Raw genomic sequence first — 24,964 nt, forward strand, 5'->3', positions numbered from 1 at the left:
TTGTGTGTGCGTGCGTCACGTATGACTTCATTCCACCGTGTGATTTATACGCCGCTGCTCCCGTGGGTGTGGATGGAGATTGAGGGGGGCGGGACAGCTGGTCGGGCCCCGAGAATCTCCGCGTGTGTTTGTGTATAAGTTGTGTGTGTGTGTGTGTGTGTGTGTGTCCCACGGCTTAGCGTTGGCAATACCGTGACTCTGAATCAACATTTGGTCAAGACAATTATTTCACTTCTCGCGTAGTTGAATTGTCGATCGACTATGTCAAAGTAATTGCTTCATATGAAACCAGACTAAAAGGACGCAAGAGTTTTTAATCCGACTTGAGCTTCTATTGACCTTTACGTCCATCTCCCCGACAAACGGCTCGCTGTGGTGCCGCATCTGTTTAATAAGCGGCCACTACCTTTTCACCCTGCCGTCTGATCCTGCATTATTGTGACACAGGCGTTGCGCAAAAAAAGCCTCGGGGGACGAGGCAACAAGAGGCTGTATCGATTTGCCGCCGCCGTCGCCGCCGCCTCTCATAAAAACGTCGAGACGGCTGCTGAAATGCTCATTGTCGCTACTGTATGTTTTGTGCAAATGGCGCCGTCATGGGGGCGAGCAATGGCATCCAGTCACTCTTTTCCCTTGCTTCCACCAGATGACTTTTTGTCCAGAATCTCTTTGACCTCGGGCAAATAGATCAGATTTTATCAACAGAAATGATTGAAGTTGGATGACGGTTATCAAGTATTCTGTTTCCAACAAAGGTTCTTGCTCATTTCCGCTCACTAGCTAACAGACAGTTTCTCAACGTTGGATGATGGATATCAAGTATTCTGTTTCCAACAAAGGTTCTTGCTCATTTCCGCTCACTAGCTAACAGACATTTTCTCAACGTGACTTTGATTTCGCTCAGCCCAAGACTGGTCGCCGTGCCTATCGGCGATTGTACATTTTTACCACGAGACAGCCGGGATGCAGAGTCGTTTGTGTTCACGCAAAGGTTGATGCCAGTTATGGACTGCGAATGATCAAATGGTTCTCCCAGAGGGAATTGAGTTTTACTAGAGGGTCGTGTCGTTGTTATCGGTAACTCTCGACATATATTGTCATCTCTTTCGATAGACGGTCTTCTGCCGCATATCAAGGCCAGCCCTTTCCAAAAACAAAAGCTAATGGGTGCTATGTGTTGTGGCTGCACGAGGTCTTTTCATCACTGTCATGTCAATGTTTTACTTTGTCGCGTGGTCGCAGCTTAGTTGACTGCGAGTTTGAGGTGGTTGCGTTTCTCGTCGAGTGCCATTCTAATTGTGCTACTTTTGTTCTGCCAAAATGGAATGGGAAGCCGCTCCAATTTGAACCGCGCATCGCACGACACTCATTTCATCTGACCATCTGCGCTTGTTCTTGTTCCCGCGGCCTGCTTGCCACCATTTGTCCCTGGCCCCGCCGCGCATGGCGCTAACCGCAAGAACATGCACTCTTCCCCAAAATGACAATCTGCCATTGTCGAGGGGAAGGAATCCTAATCGAATTAGGCCCCGCCGCGTCAACGTCGCCGCCATTCCTGGCTTTACAAGTAGCGCGTGGGGAGGAAATTGGATAAGCGTACTTTGTTAGCACATCAGACACAAGAAATGCAGGTGTGACGACGCCTCGTTGAAAGCGCACAACTCGACAGTTTCCGGTTTTGATGGATTCGACAGCGTCTGGTCGTCTGCGGAAGTTGCAAGCGTCGTCGCGTGAGTCACACAAGCGACGCGAAGTGGGAAAATGCAGTGGTGAAAGGGGGGTTTCCTGTAGTAAATTTGCCCTCTGTTTCCTATAATTGTTTTCTCTGAAGCTAAAGCTGCGAACACATTGGCAGCACATTATTTTCTACCTTTGCATAACGAAACGCAGTCACTGAAGTGCGAATCATTTCATATCGTTCAGTCTGGTCTGACGCTCATTCTTTTATCATCTGCCGATTCAGAGCCAACACAGGCGGGTGCTGCGACGCAGTCGTGCCCGACGGTCGGTTTTACAATACGGTTAGCACGTAACCAAAGTAGCGATACATTAATTAGCCCTCACACTAAATCAAGCGAAGCCTGCTTGGTGACAGGTTAAGCAATTTAATCAAGCGAAAGCAGCGCATTAAATTAGAGCGACGGATGCCAGCAAGGTGTCGATTTCTGTTTACAGACGGTGGGTTTTTTGTTGTTGTTGTTTTTTGTCTTAAATAAGTGCCACACACAGGAGATGGGGTACGTACACCGATGAAGAGTATTTTTAAGGAGAGTTTAGGATGAGCAGTCGTCCTAAAACAACACAAAGAATACGTTTGAGGATGTTGTCGTATAAATGCAAAACTGTAAGTCTTTCTTCCCCGGGTCCCCCTTAGAGACTTGGCACAATACGTGGAGCAGCGTGAAGGGGAGGAGGGGCCGATGTATGAGGTTTTATCTCGGCGCTGAGAGGTGACAATCATTCCTTTAATTGGCTCTTCTCCGCATTGTGCCAGGGAATGGACTCCCGAGCCCGCGCTACAAGTCCCTAAGCATCGGAAGCCACCCCCTCTCGCCTAAGCCCCTGGCTTTGTTTCACAGCGTTCTCCGGCTACGCTGTAATCTGCAGTCACACCGGCACGCACACCGGGGCTTTAAAAGGCTTAAGATTGTCGGACACGGCGGAACGCGGAGAAATGCGCTTTCGGGCTAGCGCTACGGGGGCTAGGTGAGTGCTAAAGGAACACCTGGCGAGCATGCACCGGATTGAGTTTCTCTTGACGAATTGCGGCTAACGCCAGGAAACTGCACCAGATGCTGTTGCCGTGACCAATGTCACAAGAACAAATGGAGGTCTGGAGAATCAAGCTGGGTCACGAATCGCTGAATGCCGTGGCGTGGCAATTCCCAGACACCAAAAAGTCTCCTCGAGGCTCGGACGTTAAAGCTGCGCATGTGATTTAAGAATAAGAAGAATAAGAAGGCCTTTATTGATCCCACAGTGGGGAAATTTTCAGTGTTACAGCAGCAAAGATATAGGTCACCCAGGGACGGCGGCATAATGCGGCCATTAATGTATAACGTTGTCATTTGATGCTTGCTCTGCATGAGTTGATTGTGTAGTAGACACAATTCCAGAAACTTGGCATGAGTCTGATTGTTTTTGTGTGAAGCGTGTCTGAATGATAGAAACAAATCTACCCACACCATCTAACGTGTTAGGCCTCAAACTTTGATCCAGGAAAAGATCCCCAGACACCAGTTCCGCCATTGTAGTTGGGTACACGTGTTTATCGTAATGGGGCCTATGAAAAAGTCCCATGCAAAACAGTCAATCTTGTTTTGAGGCCTCCATTTCAGGTGAAGTCACAGTCTTATACTTTGACGAAGTCCAACTTGGGAAGTCGCCCAAGTGAGCCCCAGGACACATGGGCAATTTCCAAAACGGTACCCGTATCTAATTTGGCGTAGCATGGCGTTATAGCGCGAACCGTTCAAGCGTTCGTCACGTAAACGGGCGCGAGGGCTTGTTAAGTTAAAATCACAACTGGATTTCATTTAGCAGTGAGCGGCCAGACAAGGCGATATGGGATTTTTGTTGCACAATGTAGCCAAAGTATTGTCCTTTTTAGTCTCCAAACTGTTAATCAGTCAATGAGGCATAGTTGTATAACCAAAGCGAGGGCTTATCACAGCCAGTCGGGCAGATTGGTGCTTTCAGTATTGCTTGTGATAGATAAGAATCTCATTTGTTTTTTACAACTCCGGAGATAAGAGCGCGGTGCTCGGCCTCGTTCGAGCAAAGATTCACAGTCTTCCATTGGGGCGAGACCCTTGCGGCCAGTTCCTGTCTTTCCTGTTTGCTCTCTGTGTTGGCGTCCAGTCGCCTAACCGGTAATCTTATCTGCCTGCCAGTGTGCATTAGGCCCCAGCCTAAAGCTTAACCCTTTGCTGCTGAGTTTGATGCTGGCAGCTCAAGTTTGACACTGGATCAGCCCGTTGTTGGCCAAAGCTTATCTTTTCAGTGCCCCCTCCCTCTGACAGCTCATGCAGAGGATGTGTACGTTTTTGTTCCAGGCAGACGATCTCCGTCCAAACATCTTCTTTTAGTTTATGCGCCGGCATTATCCTTCCCTGATTGTTGTTTTCTGAGATTTAGCACAAGCGTTTAGCTCCCCCGCCGCCCATCTGGCAGGCTGAAATTTACCCGCTGACTCTCTGAACTCGGTTTGCCTTTCTAACACGGTGTTTACCGGAGCGGGTTTGCTATCTCGAGGGGTCAAACTTGTGATTTTAATTAGCGCGATTGCGGCAAAAGGGTTGGAAAGCCGAGTGACGCGGCAGCTATTTAATTAGAGTCAAATTGGGCCTCAGAAACGTGCTGTTTCTTTTGTTATGCTCTAAAGGAAAACATTTGAGCAAGACTCACACAAAACTCAGTAGCTGCGTGCACGCTGGCTTCCAGGTTTATTACCTCATCAGAGGTGTAACAATAAAGCTGCGATATCCTCACTCGTCCCAGTCAGTTTTGTTGTTTCGTTGCTGTTTTCACATACATTTGTTACCGGCTTGCTGGCAGTTTTAAAGTTGACCAGTGGATTTGTCGTCTTCAGGAGGTTAGAGGCCGCCGGAAGGGAAGTTGAACACCAGAGATTTGAGTCAGTGCAGCGCAAATGTTGCGGTCATGTTGACTTAGACACAAAAGCCCATTGCACATGGCAGGATCATTGGCCCAATTATAGCACGGAAACTCCCTTCCCGACAATCATCAGGACACCCCGACGACCACAATGGCTCCAAAGGTTCATCTTAACAGATATTCCTGCCGTGTGTGGTGTGTTCAGACTGATCTAGATTGCTACCTAGATCACCCCTTGTCTTGTCATGAACTGAGTACGCTGAAACTGTATCCGTCCGCAAATAAACACGCACCCTATCAAGAATACTCGCACTTGCAGTTTCTGTTTGTTAGCGCCCTGAATTGTGATGGCCCCCCTGTGACATTTCTTATGGTTTGGGGTCTGGAGTGAGCGGTTAAGGCAGCAGCCCAGGAATTTCTGGCAGTACCTGCGTCTGGCAGCCCATAAAAAGACTTTAACTCAATCTCATGCCGCCCAGACGCCGCCGCTGTAAAAAAGGTTTTTGATTGTTGAAGTGTGCCAACTTGAGATTTATCCTGCCTGTTTGTTGTGAGATGTCACTGGAATGGGAATGTGATTTTCAGGCAGATTGAATCATGGCGCTGCCTCTCACTCACCGCGTTGATTAATGGCGAATGATTCATCTTGATGTTCTCCCGCCTCCGTTGTGTGCTCTTGCTTTTGTTCACCTAACGTTTTGTCAGGGAAGTACCTCTCTGTTTTTTTCCTTTTCACACGCTCACCTGTTTTCCGCCCACGCGACAAAGCTCAAACGTTCCGTGACCTCGGCCCGCACTGTAATCTCACACTGTATTGATCCAACGGAAAAGTCTACCGCACCCGGAAATCACCTCATACCCCCGCCGCCTTTTGGAGGCTGAGACCTGACACTGCTTTTACCATCAAAACGTTTATACAAGTAGCTTCAGACATTTCCGTGCTACCACAAAAAGTCAATTTGCCATCTTTTCCAAGGTGTCGCTGTTCTGTGTAGACGGGACTAAACCCGTTTCGGTTTACAGATTGACCCGAGAATGTAGCACCTCCCGATGCGCAATATAAACTTGATGACATCTGTGTAAGAAAGCTGAGGGTTTCTGCGACACTAGTGACGCACAACACTCTCCTGCCCCGTTGAGAGCAATCGCAACCCCCCCCCCCCCCCCCCACATCTGCTAAAGAGGCTCTAATGGCCAGTCACTCAGCATTTCTGTGCCATATCAGAGTAGTTACCAGTATATTCATTACAGTTTGATGCTGTTCCCAAAAGTGTGCCTGGTGATCCAGCGCTTAGACACGTCCCAACCCGTTTCTTTTCATTCTGTCAAAATGGCTGCTGTGTAGAAAGCTGCTAGCACTTCCATTTTTTTATGGGGAAGGGGGTCTTTTGGGGTTGCGTTAGAGGCCCCCCGAGAGGTTCGGAGCCTGAGTCGACAAACCCCGAGCAGTTGCTGCGGTGGCGGCAGCATTTGTCGCGTGAGCTCAGCGCTTGGCGAAGAAGTAGGTCAGCGGAGAGACCTCGTTCAACCCGAGCTGAGCGCCTCGTGTGTGCGTGTGACGTGTGCGCGTGCTTGTGCAAGCGTGTGTTTGTGGGCACTCGTGTGTAAATACCGCTTTCAATGAGAACTCGCATGAACTCTGCCAAATCTCCGCGGAATCCCGCCCGGTGTCACGCCGAGTGACAACGTCAGCGCTCAACTGACACAAGAGGGAAGGGGAAGAAGGGGGGATCGGGGACTCCGGGGGGGGGCGGGTGACAGTGCTGGAATGGAACGGCACACTCTGGGCGACCTGAGGGCCACGCGTGAGCGGGAGAAAGAATTGCGCTCATTTGGCCGCTGTTGTTAGGGCGCAGCCGACATCCTCCGCCAATCCGCGGCGCTTCCCCTCTCCGTGCTGCCGCCCGATTGGCTGTGAATCCGATTGGATTGACGGCTAATCCGGGGCTGGGTGAGGGTGGGCGTGTGCCCCCCAAGCCCCAGCCCTCTCCCCGCCCGCCATAAAATAAAAACGGCGGGGGGGGGGGGCAGCTGGGGGCGCAGCACTCAGTAGAAGCTGTCAATTTCCCCAGATGCACTGTGGCGAATCCCATTCCGGGATTATATTTTCATGGGCTGACAAATATTTGCGTGCTGATCCCAGATTTTAAAAAAGAGCATTGCATCAATCAAAAGGCTCCATTTTGAAAAATGTCGCCTCCACCGGGTTACAACTCTTTACGAGAGTCTTGGCAGAGGCTCGAAGGCTAGGTCCTCCCTCCTGGGTATTGTCATGCCTCTGAATGGCTAATGGCAAGTGAAACCGGATCCGGAATGGCCGCCGAGCCGGCTCATACACTGACGGCGCGTGTGCGTTCGTGCAAGTGGAACTAACACGTGTACACATTCAACGCAGATCAAACGGCGAGGTTTGGATGTGTTAATAACACGCCGTTAAATGGTAACATGCACCGCATATGGAGTACCCCCCTCCTTTTTACCCTCATGCGCACCTGTGAGCACACCCTCTTCCACCCTCCCCCTCGAGATCATCCAAACGAATACAAATGAGCCACCTAGCCAATACGGTAAGGCAACGCCGCACACTACCAGTGGCGTCAATACGACATCGATCGGGAAATGGCCGAGACTCATTACGACACCGTTTTCCAAATGACCTTAGTTCAGGGGGTTGGGAGGGGAAACAACCTAAATGCAGTTAACTCTGCCCATGAGGTCGTACAGATCAGACTGCTACGTTGAAGTCGCGCACAATTCGCAATTACTGACGTGAGCTAACTTTGCGCCACTTAACATATTTAAAGACTTCAAACGTTCGATAAAAAGTACCTTTGCGTCTTTTGAAAAAGGCAAATGAATGGTCTACTTGGGTCATGAAATTCTCACCATTTTCTCAAAACGACGCTCAGATTTCAAAACATCCTCGGCAGGAATCCCCACGCTTCCTCTAACAACAGATTTTGTTAGATGACTCGACATGCAGTCAACCACAAACTTTATATGCAGACGAGGAGAAAGCACGGCGGCTTTTAAGTGCGTCCCCATTTCTTCCCGCCGTCTTGAAGGACTTTAAAAGGGGTGAAGCCTACGGTCCAGCGACTGCCAATAAGCCCGGAGTATAAACAGCCACTGAGTTAATTATTCAAGCCAGCGGGGGGGGCGTAGGGGCTCGGGATGGCTGGCACGCAAGCGTATGCGGCACTTCGTCAGAGATGGCGCAAGGTGCTCAAACAGTGCTGGATGTTCAGGAAAAGTGAGGGTGACCACACATCTCTGGGTCTTAGTCATCCTTGTGACACTTTCACCCCCGCGCCGCCTTGACTTGACAGACAGGAAGAGAGGACTTTTTTTGCGCTTTCGCTATGACGTACACTATGTGTCCAGCGAAGCTCTTTCGCACGTCATTGAGCATGTTACTAGAAGTACTCTCCAGTCGGTGCTGCCAGGAAATGCGTACTTTTTGTGTACAGCGTTGTAGAACTTGGAATTTACCCTTGTATGCTGCATATTGCATACTGCAGGACGAACAGGAGAATTGACGGCAACGCTTCTGAAGGCCGTCTGTGGGCGGTCTTGGTCTTGGCTCTTTTCGCTGTTGATGCTTATTCACTGGCAAGACCAGGTTTCTTGTGGATTCCACACTACAGAAACTAAAATCTAGCAAAGGAGAAATGTGGTAGTTCTTTGCTTCTTCTTACCAGGCACTTTTATGTGTATTTGGCTCAAGTTTTTTTTCCTGAGAAATTCTAGTAAGCTGTTATAACTTCAAGGACTTCTATCAGCGTAGCTAGCGTAAATCCTCTAGTTTTAAGACGTGGAGGGTTTTGAGGCTACCTAACACAAAGCAATGTTGCCAAGTCCAAAATTTCCTGTTCTTATAGCAGATCATTTTCTTTAAATGCTCATTTCATTAGTCTTTGGGTAAAACCCCAAATTCCACACTATTTGGCTATGAATTGGCAACAAATAAATACGCACGCTAACATTAACGTAGCCTGTTGCTGATCTGTGCCGTATTCCACGAGCTCGGCTTTGTTGCAAAGGCTCCATTTTTGACCCCTTAAAACCCCTCCCATGTCGAACCTGTGCATTGTTGTCGGCACAGCTCGTTCCGACCGATGGCAGCCACTAAAATGTGCATGCGAAAGACTCTTAACAGTCGTCAGCAATCCCACTTGGACGTTTTTGTTCCGTCGAAAGAATCCCTCTGGCGTGCGATTAGCATCACGGAGTGGGAGCACGCCGGGATTGACAGTGTGGCAAAACAATGTTGTATGTGGGAAGGCAGGACAAAACAGAAACATCCTCCCTTTCTCCTCATGTGGTTTGTGTGGCTCTTTGCAAGTCGAATGAATCCCTGCTGCCTTCACCGCACAAACCCACCACTTAGGAGTGGGGAAGGGTGGGGGCGGGGGGTTTGCACAAAGAGGAAAAATATCCCAGCCTGGTGGTGGTCCAGCTGCTCACTGACTGTCGCTTGATAAGACGACAATGACGACGAGGCGTTGAAGCTCGTGAGCCAGCGGTGGGAGGAGGTAAGAAGCAAGAAGCAGGTGGAATTGGAGACGGAGGGCGGGTGAACAGATGTTTGCGTGCAAGGAAGCGGAGCTCGCGAGAAGAATCCCAAGAACAGATGTTGCGGATGGTAGCGTTCCGGTTGCTCTTCCGGTGGTGTGCAGACACTGACTCTTAACCTGTCTCCAGTGTGCGCTCCGTACTCATTAAAATGTTCCCGCCGAGCCTGGTTGGAGTTCATGTTTTCTCCGGGTACCCCTTGACTTCTCTTGTGATCAGAAAATTCCCCCAAAATCTCTCATGCACGGCAGTTGTTGTAGGAGGGCCAGAGTCGCCTCGAGCGGCGATTCCCAACCAATGTGATGTGAGCGATCATTGGGTGTGCCGCGGGAAATTATCCGGTTTCACTCAACTTATATTGACTGAAAAAAACATACCTTTTCCCAAAACAACAGAGGAAAATGGGGGTGGGGGGGAGAATCAACTGAGCTCAAAGAACTCAAGTCCAGTAGTCACCAGTAACGAGCACGACAACTTTGAATACTCGCGTCCTGAGAATTCTTATGCATAAATGTCAAACATCAACGTAACGCCGGCCCGTAAGAAGAAGCTGTGCAGTGACATGTGGCGAAAAGCAAAAAACTCAGAAATAATCTGAGCCAGTGAAATTTGGGTGTTTTAGCCCCGGCGGAGTTCCTTCTTTGTCTGGTAATTTCCTTTCCACTTGGTTAACTAGAAGAATGTCGGCGTGGACTTCGCCGTCTGTGCATAAACAACACCTAAGCCGACACCATTGTCAACACGTTTCACACCTCCATTGATTCAGCCGTCCTCCCACTCGCGCCGTCAACACCGAATGAAAGAGTGGCCATAGATGAAGATTGATTATTTTTCGGTCTCAGCCAACATTTTTCTACGGGTGGGGGGCCCACAGCATAGTGATTGATCGCTCCCAGCGACCTTTTTGTCAACAAGTGTACGCAGTTGTTAAGGCTCGTCAAGCGATGAATGTCCTGCACAATTTTTGGGGCGGGGGGGGATTTATTTTGTATTTTTTTAGATCATTCCAATTGAGGCGAAATAAAAGCTCCTGACGTGGGCGGCTACCTTGAAGAATCCTTGCAGTAACTTGGAATTATGTCCCAATTTCATGGCCAAAGGCTCTGTTAGACACGCATGCTAGGGGTGTAACGGTACATATGTTCAGATTTTTCCATATGGAATATATTACATGGACTCTGTAAACAATTACAAATAATAATGTTCTTGAAGTTATTTAGACCAAGTATGATAGTTCAGAAGTGCGTATCATACTGTTAGCCCTTCATATTAATCAGTACCTAAGAGTAGATCTTAGCTTCAAAAAGGGTTGCAACCACTGCTTTCGTTAGTACACCAAACTTGTGAGCTCCTTTGCGATACGGCTTTGCAAACTTGATCATAAATGCGTCACGAAAATCAATTAAGCATTGTTCATTCCTCTATTAAGAAAGCCAACTATTGACCTTTGTTTTCCCGGATTCCACTTTGCACAGCTTCTGCAGAGCGGAGTTTTGTTGCATTTCTACTTGCCAGCGTGACTTCATCATGTAACTTTGAATTGAATCACGCAGACGTTATTACGGCTGACATTCATCCGCCACTGAGAAAATGCAACATTGTCAAAGGCGGTGAAACTGACACGCCGTCGCTTTTCAGGCACCGCAACTCCTTAAGATTCCTGCCACCAAAGTGACTCAGATGACTCGACTCAGACATTTTTCACCTCCCTCTCGACTGTGCCTCCGTGGGAATTTTTTATGACTGCTGCGTCGCCGCCAACACTGTTCTGAGTCAGCAAAATGTTTTCTCCTCGACTGTCAGCCGGCCGGCCCTTCTTAAAAGATTGTTGCGGTCGCTCCAGACGTGAGGCGAGGAAACCCCTGGAGGTATTTCCCAGACTGGTGGATTCTGTCAGGCCCCCGTGATGTCAGGCGAACAAAGCAGGCTTCGGTTCAAGCGCGTCCTCGGCTGTTGTTATTATTAGCCTCCGAGTGTTGTCATGACTCGGAGGCGGACTGAATGGATCAGAGCTGGCGCAGAGTGACAAAGAAAGGATTTTCGGTGATTTTTGCACATTAGCTGGATATGAAAACGCTACTTGTGGTTCAGGCGGCTTAAGGATCGCAGCGGATCTAAACAACTGTCAGTCTTTTCACGAGACACGCCGCAAGAGCTTAATTGTATTGACGTGAGAAGTCGTTGCAACCTTAAACCCTGGCAGGCGCTTCTGAGTCGGGCGTCCTCACAGTCTTTGGTTCTTAGTTGCGATGACTTCATATCTAGCAGACGCCGATCAGCCTCAAGATGATTTCATATTCTTGCGAGAAAGAACAACAAGCAGTGAAAGCAGCTTACGCAGCGGTTGCTCCGAGAATACTTCTCTGAGCTTCCCTTTTATACCTTCGTCATCCTCGGCTTTAATCAAACAGAAACTATCCAGCCCAAGCACAAACGTAGCAAACACTCCAGTCAAGGCTACGAAGCAAGGTAAGTGCGACTTAGATTTTGGTCAGACTTGACATGTCCATTTCCCTTTCCTGAGATTTTGGTCAGACTTGACATGTACATTTCCCTTTCCTGAGATTTTGGTCAGACTTGACATGTACATTTCCCTTTCCTGGACCTTGAAAACTCAGTTTCTGGACTGTATCATGGCACGGCGTCTTCATTACGCCAGACTTCCAGATTTCATAAAGAGCCAATTTGGCCGCAGTCGTCTCCATAAATCTAGCGGTGCTTTAACGTGCGCTCTCTTACGCCGTACAAAAGGTTTTTACGACGACGGCCAGACAACCTCGCGTTTACGCCCTGAGGCGCCCTCGGTCCTCAGGTGAAGGCGTCAACTCCCTCTTCAGCCTCATTGGCTGCTGAGCAAGCAAAGGGTCGCAAGGTTTGTTGACGCTCATTGTTAGCGGATCAGACACCTGAGCAAGTTCACGCTTGAGCAATTTACAACTTATTGCTATCCTATTGCTTGAAGGATTTAGTGCGCCTGTGCTGCAATTTTGTGAGTTTTTACACCTGAAGCCGGAATCACATTTATTGGCCACAAATTGAGGCCACCTGGACCCGAATCCTTGGCCCAGCATCTTCACCCCTGTCCCATAATCCGGTCGACATTTCCTTTAGCATGTTTGTGGATATGTTCTTTTCCCAAACCCGTAATCGAGCATGTTTTTAGGCCGTGATAATACACTACTGCCTAGTCAGTTCGACGAAAAAGATCAACTGTGGTGAAAATGAGAAGCTCCCGCTTTCTGTTGACTTAAGGGCGTATTTTACACGAGCGCCATCCAAGAAGACTTGCAGCATAAATAAACACCGCTCATTCCGGTGCAGAATTGCAGTCTTCTATCATTTGGCTTTCTTTTTACACTCTTTGGGTCCAAAATCTCAATAGGTCGTGGCACCGGGCCGTAATCATCGATGTGCGCTTTGTTGTGAGCTGACCTGGTCCCGCCATTACTTCTCTTGCCATTCATGTGGAGCCCATAAAAAGGCTTGAAAAATTCCGGCAATGTGAAAGTGTTTTGTTGACATCTCGTCCACCAAAGCAACGCGAGTCGCTGGACGCTGCAAGAAACTCAAGTTTGTTCTTTGGATTTCTTCATTTTTTTTCATTCATTCTGACGGAAAACCATGCCGCCGGCGCTACCCGCGTCCGACAAGTTTGCTCCTGACCAACAGGCTGCTGTCCACTCCCAGCGGGCGTAAATAGACACAACCTTGTACACACACACACACGTGCATGCACTCAGTAGCAGTATCTCACTCTCGGTAATGCACTATCGACCTTGTGTGCTCCGCAGACCTTGGGCTCTCCTGTGGCCTCAACCTGCTAAGTACACACACACACACTCGCTGTGTCCACGCTGACCTTTCCAGCTTCTCAGAACGAGACTTGATTTCCAATTGGAGTTGCTCTGGCGGTGAACCTCCACCCGTCTGTCTATCCACTCTCCAGCCGTCCTCTACTCAGTGTTAATGTGATTAGGTTCCTGCGCCTGCTGATTTTTTTTTTTTTTCTTCTTCTTTTTTTCCCCCCTCCCCCATGCTCTTGTATTCAACATTGTCTGAGGTAATTCCACGCCGTGGGCTTCTTTTCTCCCCGATTCCGTAACCCACTTCATCAATTGCGCTCACTGCGGTGGAGCCTCTGCTCTTCTTCTTAATCTAATCTCGCTCATTTCCTCTTTGTTTCCTTTCTTGCTTCCACTGAGAAACTTTTCCTGCAATATAAAGCAGCGATAGCAGAACGCAACTTGAATTTGGAGTTTTTTCCTGATCTGGTCACCCGCTTCTCTCTCCATATTTGGAGTAGCAAAGCCACATGTGAGCAGTCGAGTTCACACGTGTTGTCAGAGGTGTTTTATTTTTATTATTATTATTATTATTATTATTTATTATTTTTCCAGCATTTAACTTTTATACTAAGCCTTGAATTGTAAGGCACTCGTCGTTTGGTGATGCGTCTTTTGCTACTTTTGGAGTAGAAACGCCACATTTTTGACCCCTTAAAATCTACCGGAGCATTTGATGACGGCACCAATCAGTTAAGCGGCCAAATGGCGCTTCTTTCCCCAAACTTGGAGTAGCAAAGCCAACTGCGAGCCGTCGAGTTTCATTCATCTGGTAGCACTGGAAGATGGCCTGTGTTTGCTGTTCTTACCCAGCCAAATGATATCAAGACTTGAGTGTTGAGCACACTTCTTGTCGGGTGAGATGCAGTTGACCCACGTTTTGAGGTCCAAAAGCAACCTTTAAAAAAATGCTGATGAATGTGTTTCTTCGAGTTTAAGACTTAATTCATCTGGAACAAGTTGCGTTGGTGTTGCAAACCGCTGGGATGCCTTCACCTGGCAGCCTTCAGAACTCCCAACTCTCGCCACCGCCGCCGCCGCCCCCAACAGCATGGCCGCAGCATCGCTTTGATAGGATGAAGGCGGATTTCCAGCCTTCTTTCTTTTTTTGCCGGAATATATTCTGCCGCATGTCTCCGCGCTCTTATCTCAGAGGCAGTTAAAGGGGAGCGTTTACAGTGACCTCACTTGGCAGCTCCCCCCGCTTGACGTCGACTCGGCGCCAGACGGAGCCGGTCGGACTGGACGTGCATTAGGACCATTTCCTCGCACGACAGGAAATCTCCCGACGCCGGAGGGGGACTTCTGTATCGATTTATGGCAATCATAATAATAAAAGCAATAAAAGTCTATCGGGGCAACTACTGCTGGGAGTAGCAATAATGATGATGATGATGACGATGACGATGATGACGATGACGACGACAGTTAAAGCAGTGCAGCGTACCTTCAGGAGAGTAGCAGAACAGGATGCAACTTTGCAATGGTTGCGTTATGTGTAATGCTGTCGGTATACAAGGGACAGGAGTCGAAGGAGAGTGATGCGGCGCCATCTAAATTGCTATGGAACAGCGGCCGCTTTTGTAAGCTGGCAAAGTGAAAATGCGCCGGTGGCATCTTGAGAAAAGTCATATTTTCCTGAAAGAGAGTTGGGCATGGAGAGAGTGAAAAGGCGCCGTGAAATGTGAGCTTGTCTCGATGATGTCACGGCAGCGGTCCAAAACCTGAAGACCACGCTGGCAATATCCAGGAAAGGAGAGCATGATTGCATCCCATAATTGTAACACCTTTTCTCCCCTTTAAGTGGTGGCACAGCCAAGATTACAAGTGGCAATTACGCCACTTTACCCGGTGGAGGCACGTTTCCGCGCTGCACTAACACAAGAGCGCGTTTGTGCACAAACAGATCGCTCGTCTTAAACCGGTGAAACGGCACCTTTTTATGAGCCGTCTTAAGCGCCGTTGGGGGCGGAAAAAAAACAGCTGCAATGAAACACCTCATGTTATTTCTGGGAGAAATGAAGTGGTGCCTCTGTGTCTTTTTGTGGCGCTTTGGCCCGGGGCTGTTGTTAATGTATTTTATTTAGTTTTATTTCATTTTTTGGATGAAGAGATTTGCGCCATCGCAACTGACAGCCTGACAACGGCATCGGCCGGCCAGCGGAGGAATGAACTTCTCGTCAAGGCGGCCGTCTTCGGTCATGTTTGTCCATTTGATTCTCATTGCAATCAAGTCGTGACTTGGAGATTTGAGGCCATAATCAGTTGTACGGTTATCGCTCTGATTTTCATGGGCTAAGCTCAGTCTTCAGTTGCCGTTGTCCCTCTTCTCCATAGTTTGGCACCTTTCTCTGCAGGTATTGTCACTTGTTTCTGCAGTTATTGGCATGCTATTTATCATCACTCTTTTCTATGGTTATTATCACTCTTGGCTTATCGTCGTTTTCAGGGGCACCGGACTTGGCGTTTCTTTGTTCTGTGGTTGTGGTCACACTTGAGTGTGTTGCTCACTCCTCTTCTCTCCGTGGAGAGGCTCGGCTGTACGTGTGCGTTTTTGTATTCAAGCAATAATAAGTATGCGTACAATTTGCATATCGTGGCCCTTGCGCCAACCCGCCCGCCGCCTTAAACACATCTCGCCTGGGATGTGTGCGGCATTAAACAGACAGTGATTGATCCGCCGCGCGATTGTTTATTTTGCCACGTCGGGCGCTGACGGATGAAGATTGCTGCGTATCGCCAATGTGCGTGCGGCCGTTTCGCTTCGGGAATACGCCTCAGGCCGACGACAGAAGCCGCCTTCACCGTCGGCGCTTTCATGAGATCCCCCGGCTGAGAATATCCGTGTCACCTTCCGCCATTGAATGAGGACCACGTGACTCCTCCAGTGAAAGCATCACCCCCCACCCCTCCAACCCAACCCACCCTTCCCCGTCCTTTCTTTGCATCGTTCCTCCTCCGCACTTTGTCATTGAAAGAGGCCCCCGACCCCTTATCTGGCTCCGTTTGGAGGGGGCGGCCTTTTAGGGCTGCTGGATGCGTCCCAGGAGGCTGCAAGGGATGTGAAATGCAAAAGTGTGATTGGCAGGTCCTTTTGGAGCAAGAGTGGCTTTTAGGCCCGCCCCCGGGAAGCTCAACTTTGACCCCGGCTGGCCACCTGCTTGCCCCTGAGCCAGGCACCCCGGCTGGCCTTTTTCTGCGGACGGGCTCGGGTCACGTGGTCCGCCCTTTGCATATTTTGCTCTTCATAAATCAACCGAAAGGAGTTCTCGTGCATGCGAGGCAAGATTTTCTGCAGTCATTGTGATCAGGTTGATGACTCCAAAAGATTTGTCATATTGCCTCGTCTCACCACTACTTTTCTCACCTGATCAAATTTCCCTCTGCAAAACTGAAACCGAAAAAATTGTGTCATGGCAGAAGACGAAAGCTAGCCGCTCAATACGGCACCAGCGATCGTTTCACTTGAAGCGCCAAGTAATTCAGCCACACGTCTCTTATTGGTGTTCTTCTTCTGTGGTTTGCATCTTCAGTTTGACGATAACTACAGCAGTAATGATCGTTCAACCTTTTCATCCCTACTTTTGGCATCTTCTTCATCTTTGGCTGAAAGCTTTCATCTTTTTCTCAGTTGCACGTCCTCGTCACTAAATATGCTAACGAACAATCGTGACGGTTTGTAATGACATTACTGACTGTCAGAAGTTGTACTGCAATTAAATCATCAACAAGTCATAGTTTATTCCACCATTTGAGAGTTTATCGGTAAACCTTCCGCCGTTTTCATCTCGGCGCGTCGTCTTCTTTGTCTGAGTTGCTCCGTCTTCTTCCGCCGTTGCTAAATCTGTTAGCAACGCACAGTTTCTTGGCAGTGTTTCATCCCTTCAGCCAACACAGTTCTCGCTCTTGCTAACTTTGCCACGTTGCCGTGAACTCCCACGAGGCTTGTTTCTCCAATGTGCGGCTGCGGAGCTGCGGGGGCCTCCACGCCGACCGACCGGCGCAATCACTGAATAGCTTGCCGAGACCATGTAAGGTCAACTCTCCGGCGGACACAAAGAAGCAATTCACAACACGTGCGCGCGCGCACACACACACACACACTGGCAAACACTCTCAGTGAAGGCAGCTCACAATATACAAGCGATAGTGGGGATCATTATAAGGATTGACGAAGTCCGTACCAGAAGCTGCAGTGGTATTGTACATTTTTTTTAGGCTGATTCCAATATTTGACAGAATAAGATTCCGATATAAAAAATGCAAACATTGAACTGTTTTACAATACTACAAGGCCAATGTCTTTATCTTATGTCGTGTTTAATAAAAATCGACAAGCATTGGCAAAAAAGGTTGTTATTTGCCAATTGTAAAAGACTTCTAATCCCCGAACCGGTTCTTGGCAGTGCCATACACTCATGCAGACACAAGTGAAACTACAGCCAGCGATGCGGTAATCTGCAGTCCGAGTAGTCGTTTTCATCTGCCAAACTGTTACTTGTTCACGGCCGCTCGTATCTCCCGATTTTTGCTCGCTAGTCAAAGCAAGGGACATAAAAAAAGACCTCGAAAACCTTGCAAGTGGAGTCACTCTCATCTGGGCAGGGTGAGCAGTGGCGGCACCGCCCCCTGAAAGCAGGCTAAAGTCGGGGAGGCCGGGGTGCATCTCATGGCACCTGGGACCGCTTTTGTCCGATTGTTTGCACCCTGAACCCAACCCGAGTCCAGATGTGAAGCTTCAAGTCGGTGGGCCAATCCGAGGCGGGCGACTTCCCTGCAAAGTGGCGCGCAGGCGTCCATGCTAACAGCGAGCAGGCCGACGCTTCTTTTGCGTCTGCCAGCCCGCAGGCTCTTCCTGTCAAGACACGAGGCTAACGAGGTTACGCTTGTTTCCTGCTTCGGCTTTCCTGTCAGCCCCCACACCCAAAACGACCCCCCCCTTTTTTTTTCCTTACAGGACAGCTTGTTGCAGTTTTGTATGTAGCGTATCTATTTTGCGTGGAAGTCTGCATCTGTCTCCACCAAGCTTGCTTCTATGTGGGACTTGACATTTCTCGTTCTTGGACCGCTGTCGTTTGGAAATCTCCTGCAGCTGTTGAGGGACTTGGAATATGTCGTGATAGAAGGATGGATTGTGATGTGTCAGTTGACCAAAAAGTTGTTAATTTAGTACTTTTGTTAGCTTCATTTCTTCTGTTAGTGAGGGACTTGAAATGTGTCCCAATAGAGCAGTTTTGGGGAGTCGATGCATGAGGGATTGCTTTACCTTGTCACTTTCCAACACGATGCTTATTAAGTCTAGTCAGTTTATTTGTTTTGTTCACTTTCCCATTTTGTTTCCGAGGGACCTCTCACCAAACTTTGGCCTAGTATTTTGTCGGGATTGCTTTGACATTTACTTTTAATGCAGTCCTCCATCCTTTTTTTGGGGGGTCACGTCAATGCTCGGTGTCTGCACTTGTGAGCTACTTGAAGTTTCTCGCAAATGAAGTAGCATTTCTCGGAATTGCTCCGATATTCAGTCAGTCCTGCATTTTTATTTTGTTGCCATTTGGTCCCCACGTTTGCTCGCAGTTTCGAAGGGACCTGAAATTTCTCATTCGCCGGCAGCCTTTCTTTGTCCGACACGTTTTCCACTACACTACGCTACAAATTAGCATCCGTCACTCACGGGAGCTGTGTGAAGTGGCTGCCAACCTCATTTCTCCTTTTCTTTTTTTTTTTTTTGCATGCATGCGTATGTTTTGCGCTGCGCGACAGGCCACATTTGAAACATTTTCTTATCCGCCACCTTTGTTTTAATTTCCCCAGCAAGAAAATGGGGCGGTGACCTCGACGGGATTAAAATGACGGCTAACGATGTAGTGCTCACGATGGATGCGTCCTCATCTGGGCAGCATGTGTCGGCGAAAGCAGGAAGGAAGCGCTTCATAGGCAGCCAGACGTTTGTCACAACAACATTTCCCCCGCTTCCGTTTACCCGTCTTTCTTTTTTTTTTGTAGCGGTCTAACCTCCGAGTGGAAAATGTGTTAGCGTAACACATTTGGAGAGTTGTTTTTATTTTTTTTATTGGAAGAGCGCATCGCGGTTGGCGCGCAGCCCACATTCCCGCGCCGTGACATCCGCAAGAGTTGGAGGAAGCGGTGCAGAGCTGGGTTATTTTTAGCCCAGACGGCTGGCGTATTCACACACACGCACACACACACACACACACACACACACAGCCAGTCTTCATGAGGAAATGTTATGCTAGCGTTGCAGATGACGTTAGCTTGTGAAAAGTCATTAAGAGAACACAAATATCAGACAGTCATCAGTTGTCACGTGTCAGGAGGGGAACCTAAACATCAGAAAGTTGTCGTTTCCCAGCAAAGGACAACAGAATGTTTTGAAAGTTGCCAGTTTTTATACCTAACAATGAGAACCTACACATCGGAAAGTCATCCATTTCATACGTTGGAGAGCATAAATATCCGGAAGGCATCCATCTGGTTGATTGTACATTCTAGAATGTCTTCATTACTCGGCATGATGACCATAAACATCAGAAACTCAGCACTTGTCATACGGGTCAAAAAGAACTTAATTTGGACCAAAAAGAGACCAATCCACTACTTGGGTCAATTCCCAGATTGGGTTATTTTTGGCACCCAATTGTTTTTCGAGTGTCATTGGGGAGAAAGAACATGAAGATCAGAAAGCCATCCGGTGTCATATGAAGCGCCGTTCCGATCATCATCAGCTGCAGATCGCGATGGGTTGATTTCTCTGATAAAAGTATGTGATCATGATGCCGCCTCTTGTACGTTGCAGCATGTGTGCAGTCTAGCGCCCCCTCCCCCTTCCCTTAACACTGCAAGGCACACACCAATAGAAGCACAATATCTCTTTGTGCATTTTCTGCACTCTCAATATGAAATCATGTCCTGGTTTTGTAGCGTAAAGGGCTGGGAATTTTGCATGGAATATTTTTTTTTCATCAATTAATTGAAAAAAACGAATTGACAGATTAGTTTATTTTTAAAATACTTAGTTGTTCCTAAAGTCTCACGAGTGAACTGTTGGGCTTTGTTTTTGTGGGTGTGTTTGGGGACTTTTGTGTTTTTTGGCGTACTATGCACCTGTGTGTGTGTGTGTGTGTGTTGGGGGGTTGACAGTGCACGTTAAACACACACACACACACACACGCACGCACACACACCTTGGGCGCGATGAGGTCCCGGTGCTCATTAGCGAGACTCCAGCAGCTCCGATGGGAGCCATTCGGGGTGTGTCGCGGCTGCCAGCTAGCAACACAAACGCTTCTACAAACACACGCGCCCGCACTTGAATGTGAAACTGAGCTGTGAAGGGCTGTTTTTTTTCTCATGTTTAGATAGTATAAAAGAAATCAAAACATGTGATAGTCGATATTGAATGATTTCATTGGCTGCGACACTGAGGGGAGACATGCAGCAAATAAGCCGGATTTGTGCGGACGGGCTGCGGTGACGCGTATCTGCCATCACCTCCATCAAACGTCAACACCCGCCTTTGAATAACGACGATCCCCTCCCCAAGATTGGAAGAATCAAAACTCTAACTTGTTTTTATGCGACGCAAACGCACGACGTGCCAATATTGACACAACCTTTTCAAAGAGTTGAAAAGAATCGAGTGAGTGAATGAGGTCAGAACAGGATTGGGAAAGAAAAGGTTTCAAATGCTAATGATGTTGTTCGAGACAAAGCTTATTGTCAACAAAAACATGAAAAAAAAAACACTCGTCTAACAATACGAGGCTTGTTGTCCCTCTCCAAGGAAAAGCGCCTACCTGATTTTTTTTCCCTTTCATTGTTGTTTTTATACAAGTTGCAGCAAAAGCACATTTTCTTTATTTTTGGATGCAGCTTTGACAAACGTTCCGCACAGAAACATAAGTCAATTTTATTTATTTTTTTATTGCCGCTGTATTCGTCTACGTTCTGTCGTTACAATTATGATTTTGTTCCGATGGTTAGGTTTAAATAATTCAGAGAGAGGAAAAAAAAAACCAATCATTAATTTTAACTACATGTATGTATGTGTATATGTACATGCATATGTGTGTATATGTATGTGTATGTATGCAGACGTGTATATGTTTTTAGCCTATGCGCTGAAAGGGCCTGCACTTTTGGTTTGCACTTGTTGTAATGACAATAAAGTGAACTAACCGATGCCTGTAGATGGCGGCGTTGCATCACTTTGGATTGGAGATCAGCACAGCTTTTGAGTAGAAGATGAAGATTAGGCGGTGAATCTCAAGCTTGTCGCGTCGATAAGCAAGAGAAAAGGCAACATGTCGGAAGTAAGAAACGTTTTGGCACCTCTTGAAGACTTGAAGAGAGAACGTGCTCACAGTAGGTAGTGGATAGAAAGTGTGTGTTGTGATTGTGAGGAAAGACGGCGTATCCATGTGGAAAAGTCACCGACATTGTTTTTGTTGCCACAAATATTTAGTGTCACCGAAAGCTTATTTCTCTGCTTCAGAAACCGGCGTTTTTGGTGTAACTAGCCGGTGTTGTCCGGCTGATTTCTAACGAACAGCATCAGATCACGTTCCTAATTTGGTACGGTCGGTTATGACGACGATATTGTTAACTTGGCTGTAAGCTGTGTGCGCGTGTATTGAGGAGCAGAGCCGTGCGCAAGTCTAGCGGGGGAAATGTGTTGTCCGGGCTTGTTTGATGTCAAACTAATGACTTGAGGAAATGTGCTTGCGACAACAAAGCGCAATTAATGAATAATGCAAAGATGAATTACGGCAGGCCGCGAGCGAGCGAGCGAGCGCGTTCGCGGCGGCCGACATGTGACTAGGGCGCTCGGCTGCGGTGACATCAGTGCGGCGGGTAATCGCTGCAAGATGTCGACGTAACAAGATAGCGCGGCCCCCCGCCCGTGTCCGGACGTCTATTTGGAGATGCTTTCAAGCTGTCTGCCAAATGACCAAGTTGGCGGATGCACAAAAAGACAAAGCAAAAGCTTCTATTTCCTCACGAGGATTTTACATGACCTTGTCAAAGAAACTCAAGTGGGCTTACAACGAAATGTCATTTTTAACGGCCGAAATGCTTTTCTTTGTGCAAAAGTGACACATAATCAATTATTTCATGAGATAAATGAAGCCATTTTTAGCTTTGGCAATTTGGGGCAAAAACCGCCAAAGGAAAAGCCCCAAAAATTGCGCATTGAATTAATAGCGGACTTTTGGTCGTGCTTGAGCAATTGTTGTCCGGGCAGAGGCTGAGCTGCGCTGCGTTTGTTTCCTGAGTAGCAAACGTTGCCGCCTCACCGCCTGTGTTTTTTTAATTTTGGGCAGGACGACAGCGATGGGATCCCCTGGTCGGAGGAGCGGCTGATGCGAAAGGTGCTGTACCTGTCCCTCAAGGAGTTTCGCAGTGCGCAGAAACGCCAGCTGGACGGCCATGCCAGCGCCAACCAAAACGGTAACACCTTCCCCCTTCCCGTTTGCGTTTTGGCTTGGGCTCGCCACGGAAACCTCATTCCATGCCCAAATTGTGCGTGCATATTTCTAAGCGTTTTTTCGACACTTCAGGTGCGAAAGCCCTTTTTTAAATTCATCCCGTAGCAACGAAGTGCAAGTTATTAGTGTAGTTATTAAGCTAGTGCACATTGTTTGCATTTTCAGCTGATCTCACAGAATACCATCCGGCCACATTTTGTGTCCCGCGTCATGTTTTCAGCAAGGGCGCGGCGTTTGTTTTGCGTCTGCTCCCTGGTGACGGCAGCTTCGTCCGTGCCAGGTTTCCATTGCACATCAATACGGAGCCGCTTCCTTCCCGCTGCTTTCCTGTCCCCGCCGTCCGTCAAATCTGTCGGCCTTTTCCTCCTCACTACACTACGCTAACCGCTACCGCGTCCGGCCCCTCCGCCACCACCGTTGATTGCCGCTGATGGAGGAGCTGGATGGTGGCCAGGAAGCGAAGGAAGGTCCATCTTCCCATTAGTGCGCTCCCTCCCTCCCATCCTCTTGCTCGCGGTCCCACTGTCACTTCCTGTCTGATGCTACCTGGCGCTCGCTTCGTTTGAAGCGCGCCGTGCAGCCCGGACGACTGCGGCCTCTGCAGCAACTCCGGATTTGAATGGCAACATGGCCGCAATGCCACGTCGCATTACGTGACTGTTGGGGGTGTTGCACAATCACCACCATGCACCGTGTCATTTCTGTTTTTTTTTTTTTTTTGTTCTCCCAACCCCATTGTAAACAGACTACTGGAACATTCGAGGTAGCTGTCATCTCTCTTTCTCTCTCTCTTTCTCTCTCTCTCTCTCTCTTTATCCCTCTGTTTGGCCCTAACTTGTGTTTCCCTCTATCTCTATCTCCCCATCTCGCCCACTGGCTCTCCACTTTTCTCTGTCCATCCATCTCTATCCGTTTATCGCTCTGGCTACCTCTATCGTTCGATCTCACTATTTCCCTCTCTCTATCTTGGCGTAGTTCTCTGTCTTTCTGTCCCTCTGTCACTTTCTCTACCGCCGTCTGTGTTGTTATCTTTCACTCTCTTTCTGTTTCCATCTCTCAGTCTCTCGCTCGCCGGTGTCTCCCGGGGCTCTAGGCTAACTTTTTGCACTCGGTTGCACAGGTGCGCCCCGGCCTTAGCTTAACATTCAAGAAATTGTCGCTCATTCTGTTCAACAAAAAATAAAATATCTTTGACAAACTGAAAAAAATCTCAATTAAAATATGATCAAAACCATAGTAGCCAAGTAGAGCCCGGTTAGTGTTGCTTGATTGGCCGCTCGATTGCTTGATGACGCCGGCGGGTCGCCGTCGATTTACAGCCTCAAAGCTCACCGGGCGTACGCTTCCATGTTCACCTCATTGGCCGTTTAACAGGCATTCGCCTTTTCATTGTCCTCGTATAAAGCCAAAATAAAACATCCCGTTGTTTCCGTCTCCTGTTGCGACACGGTGTTAATTGTATGCAGGCGGCGGCGGCGGACGGATTTATTGAACTATTTTAACGCGCTTGTTTACGAGGAGAATTACCTGTAAAAGTCCAACATTTGGGATGAATTGTATAGAAGGTATTAGCCGGATGACGACCACATGTCGGTCGCGCTAATTGCGCGCCGGCATTTGATTGCCATTAACGGCCCCCCCCTTCGCTCCCAATTACGCCCGCTCCGGCGCGCTCGCTCACATTTAGCTGGTCTTTATCGAAATCGTAAACAAATGAAAGCACTTTTCGCTCACGTATGATGGTGGCTTTAATATCTAATAGGCCCAAATGACGCTACGCTACGTGCCACTCTGGAGAATTTGAGGTAAACGGAAGGAGGCGACAAGCTCAGTTAAGCACGCGTACATCTGATTAGAATCGAGAGCTATGAGGAATGCCACTTTGCGCATCACTAATTGCCCCCCTCCAATTTAGCCTCCATCACCCTTGCGGCACGAGGATCTGGCACGCATGTTTCCCGGCTCCCTCCCTCGCCGCCGTAACATCTCCAGCGCTGCCCTTCACACGGGCGCTCATGTGCAACATGTCAAACATGTCTTCAGCGAAGCAAGAGAGAGGCTAATGAATGGGCCTCCGCTTGTTTGTTTGCCTTCTTCTGGGACGTCAGGCGTCACTCATCCCCCCATCCCCCCCCCACCACCAACAACAACAACTAATGAGCTTGCTCCTCTCGGCGCCGCCACTGTTCCGTATTTTAAGCCCCGCCCCTTTTGAATCCTCATCATTGGATTACAACGTGTTGGTAGACGAGGCTACGAAAGACTTCCAGGTGCTCAGATTGAACACCCGCCGAACTCTGGACCGCTCGGCAGTCTTCAGTTGACGATTGGTCAGAATTGTATTTTATCGATAGCTTTTGGCTTCAAGGAAAGTCAAGCGGTGACAACCCTCAGCACCCTCTACTGACGAGCTGCCACTGGTCC

General features: G+C 48.4%; 1 protein-coding gene across 2 annotated transcripts in view; it reads left to right on the top strand.

The window, feature by feature from the left end:
* jarid2b (jumonji and AT-rich interaction domain containing 2b) overlaps positions 1 to 24,964 on the top strand; it is a 75,140-nt gene that overhangs the window by 22,274 nt on the left and 27,902 nt on the right. For both annotated transcript variants that reach the window (XM_086013660.1, XM_086013661.1), the window contains one exon: positions 22,376 to 22,502. Coding sequence is in view for 1 of the 2 variants with exons in the window: in XM_086013661.1 (XP_085869787.1) it covers positions 22,376 to 22,502 (127 nt within the window). In the remaining variant the exon portion in view is untranslated. The remainder of the gene's footprint in view (positions 1 to 22,375; positions 22,503 to 24,964) is intronic.

The sequence above is a fragment of the Filicampus tigris genome, chromosome 18, assembly GCF_054856515.1.
Source record: "Filicampus tigris isolate MCC_2025a chromosome 18, RoL_Ftig_1.0, whole genome shotgun sequence".
In the NCBI taxonomy this organism is placed as follows: Eukaryota; Metazoa; Chordata; class Actinopteri; order Syngnathiformes; family Syngnathidae; genus Filicampus; species Filicampus tigris.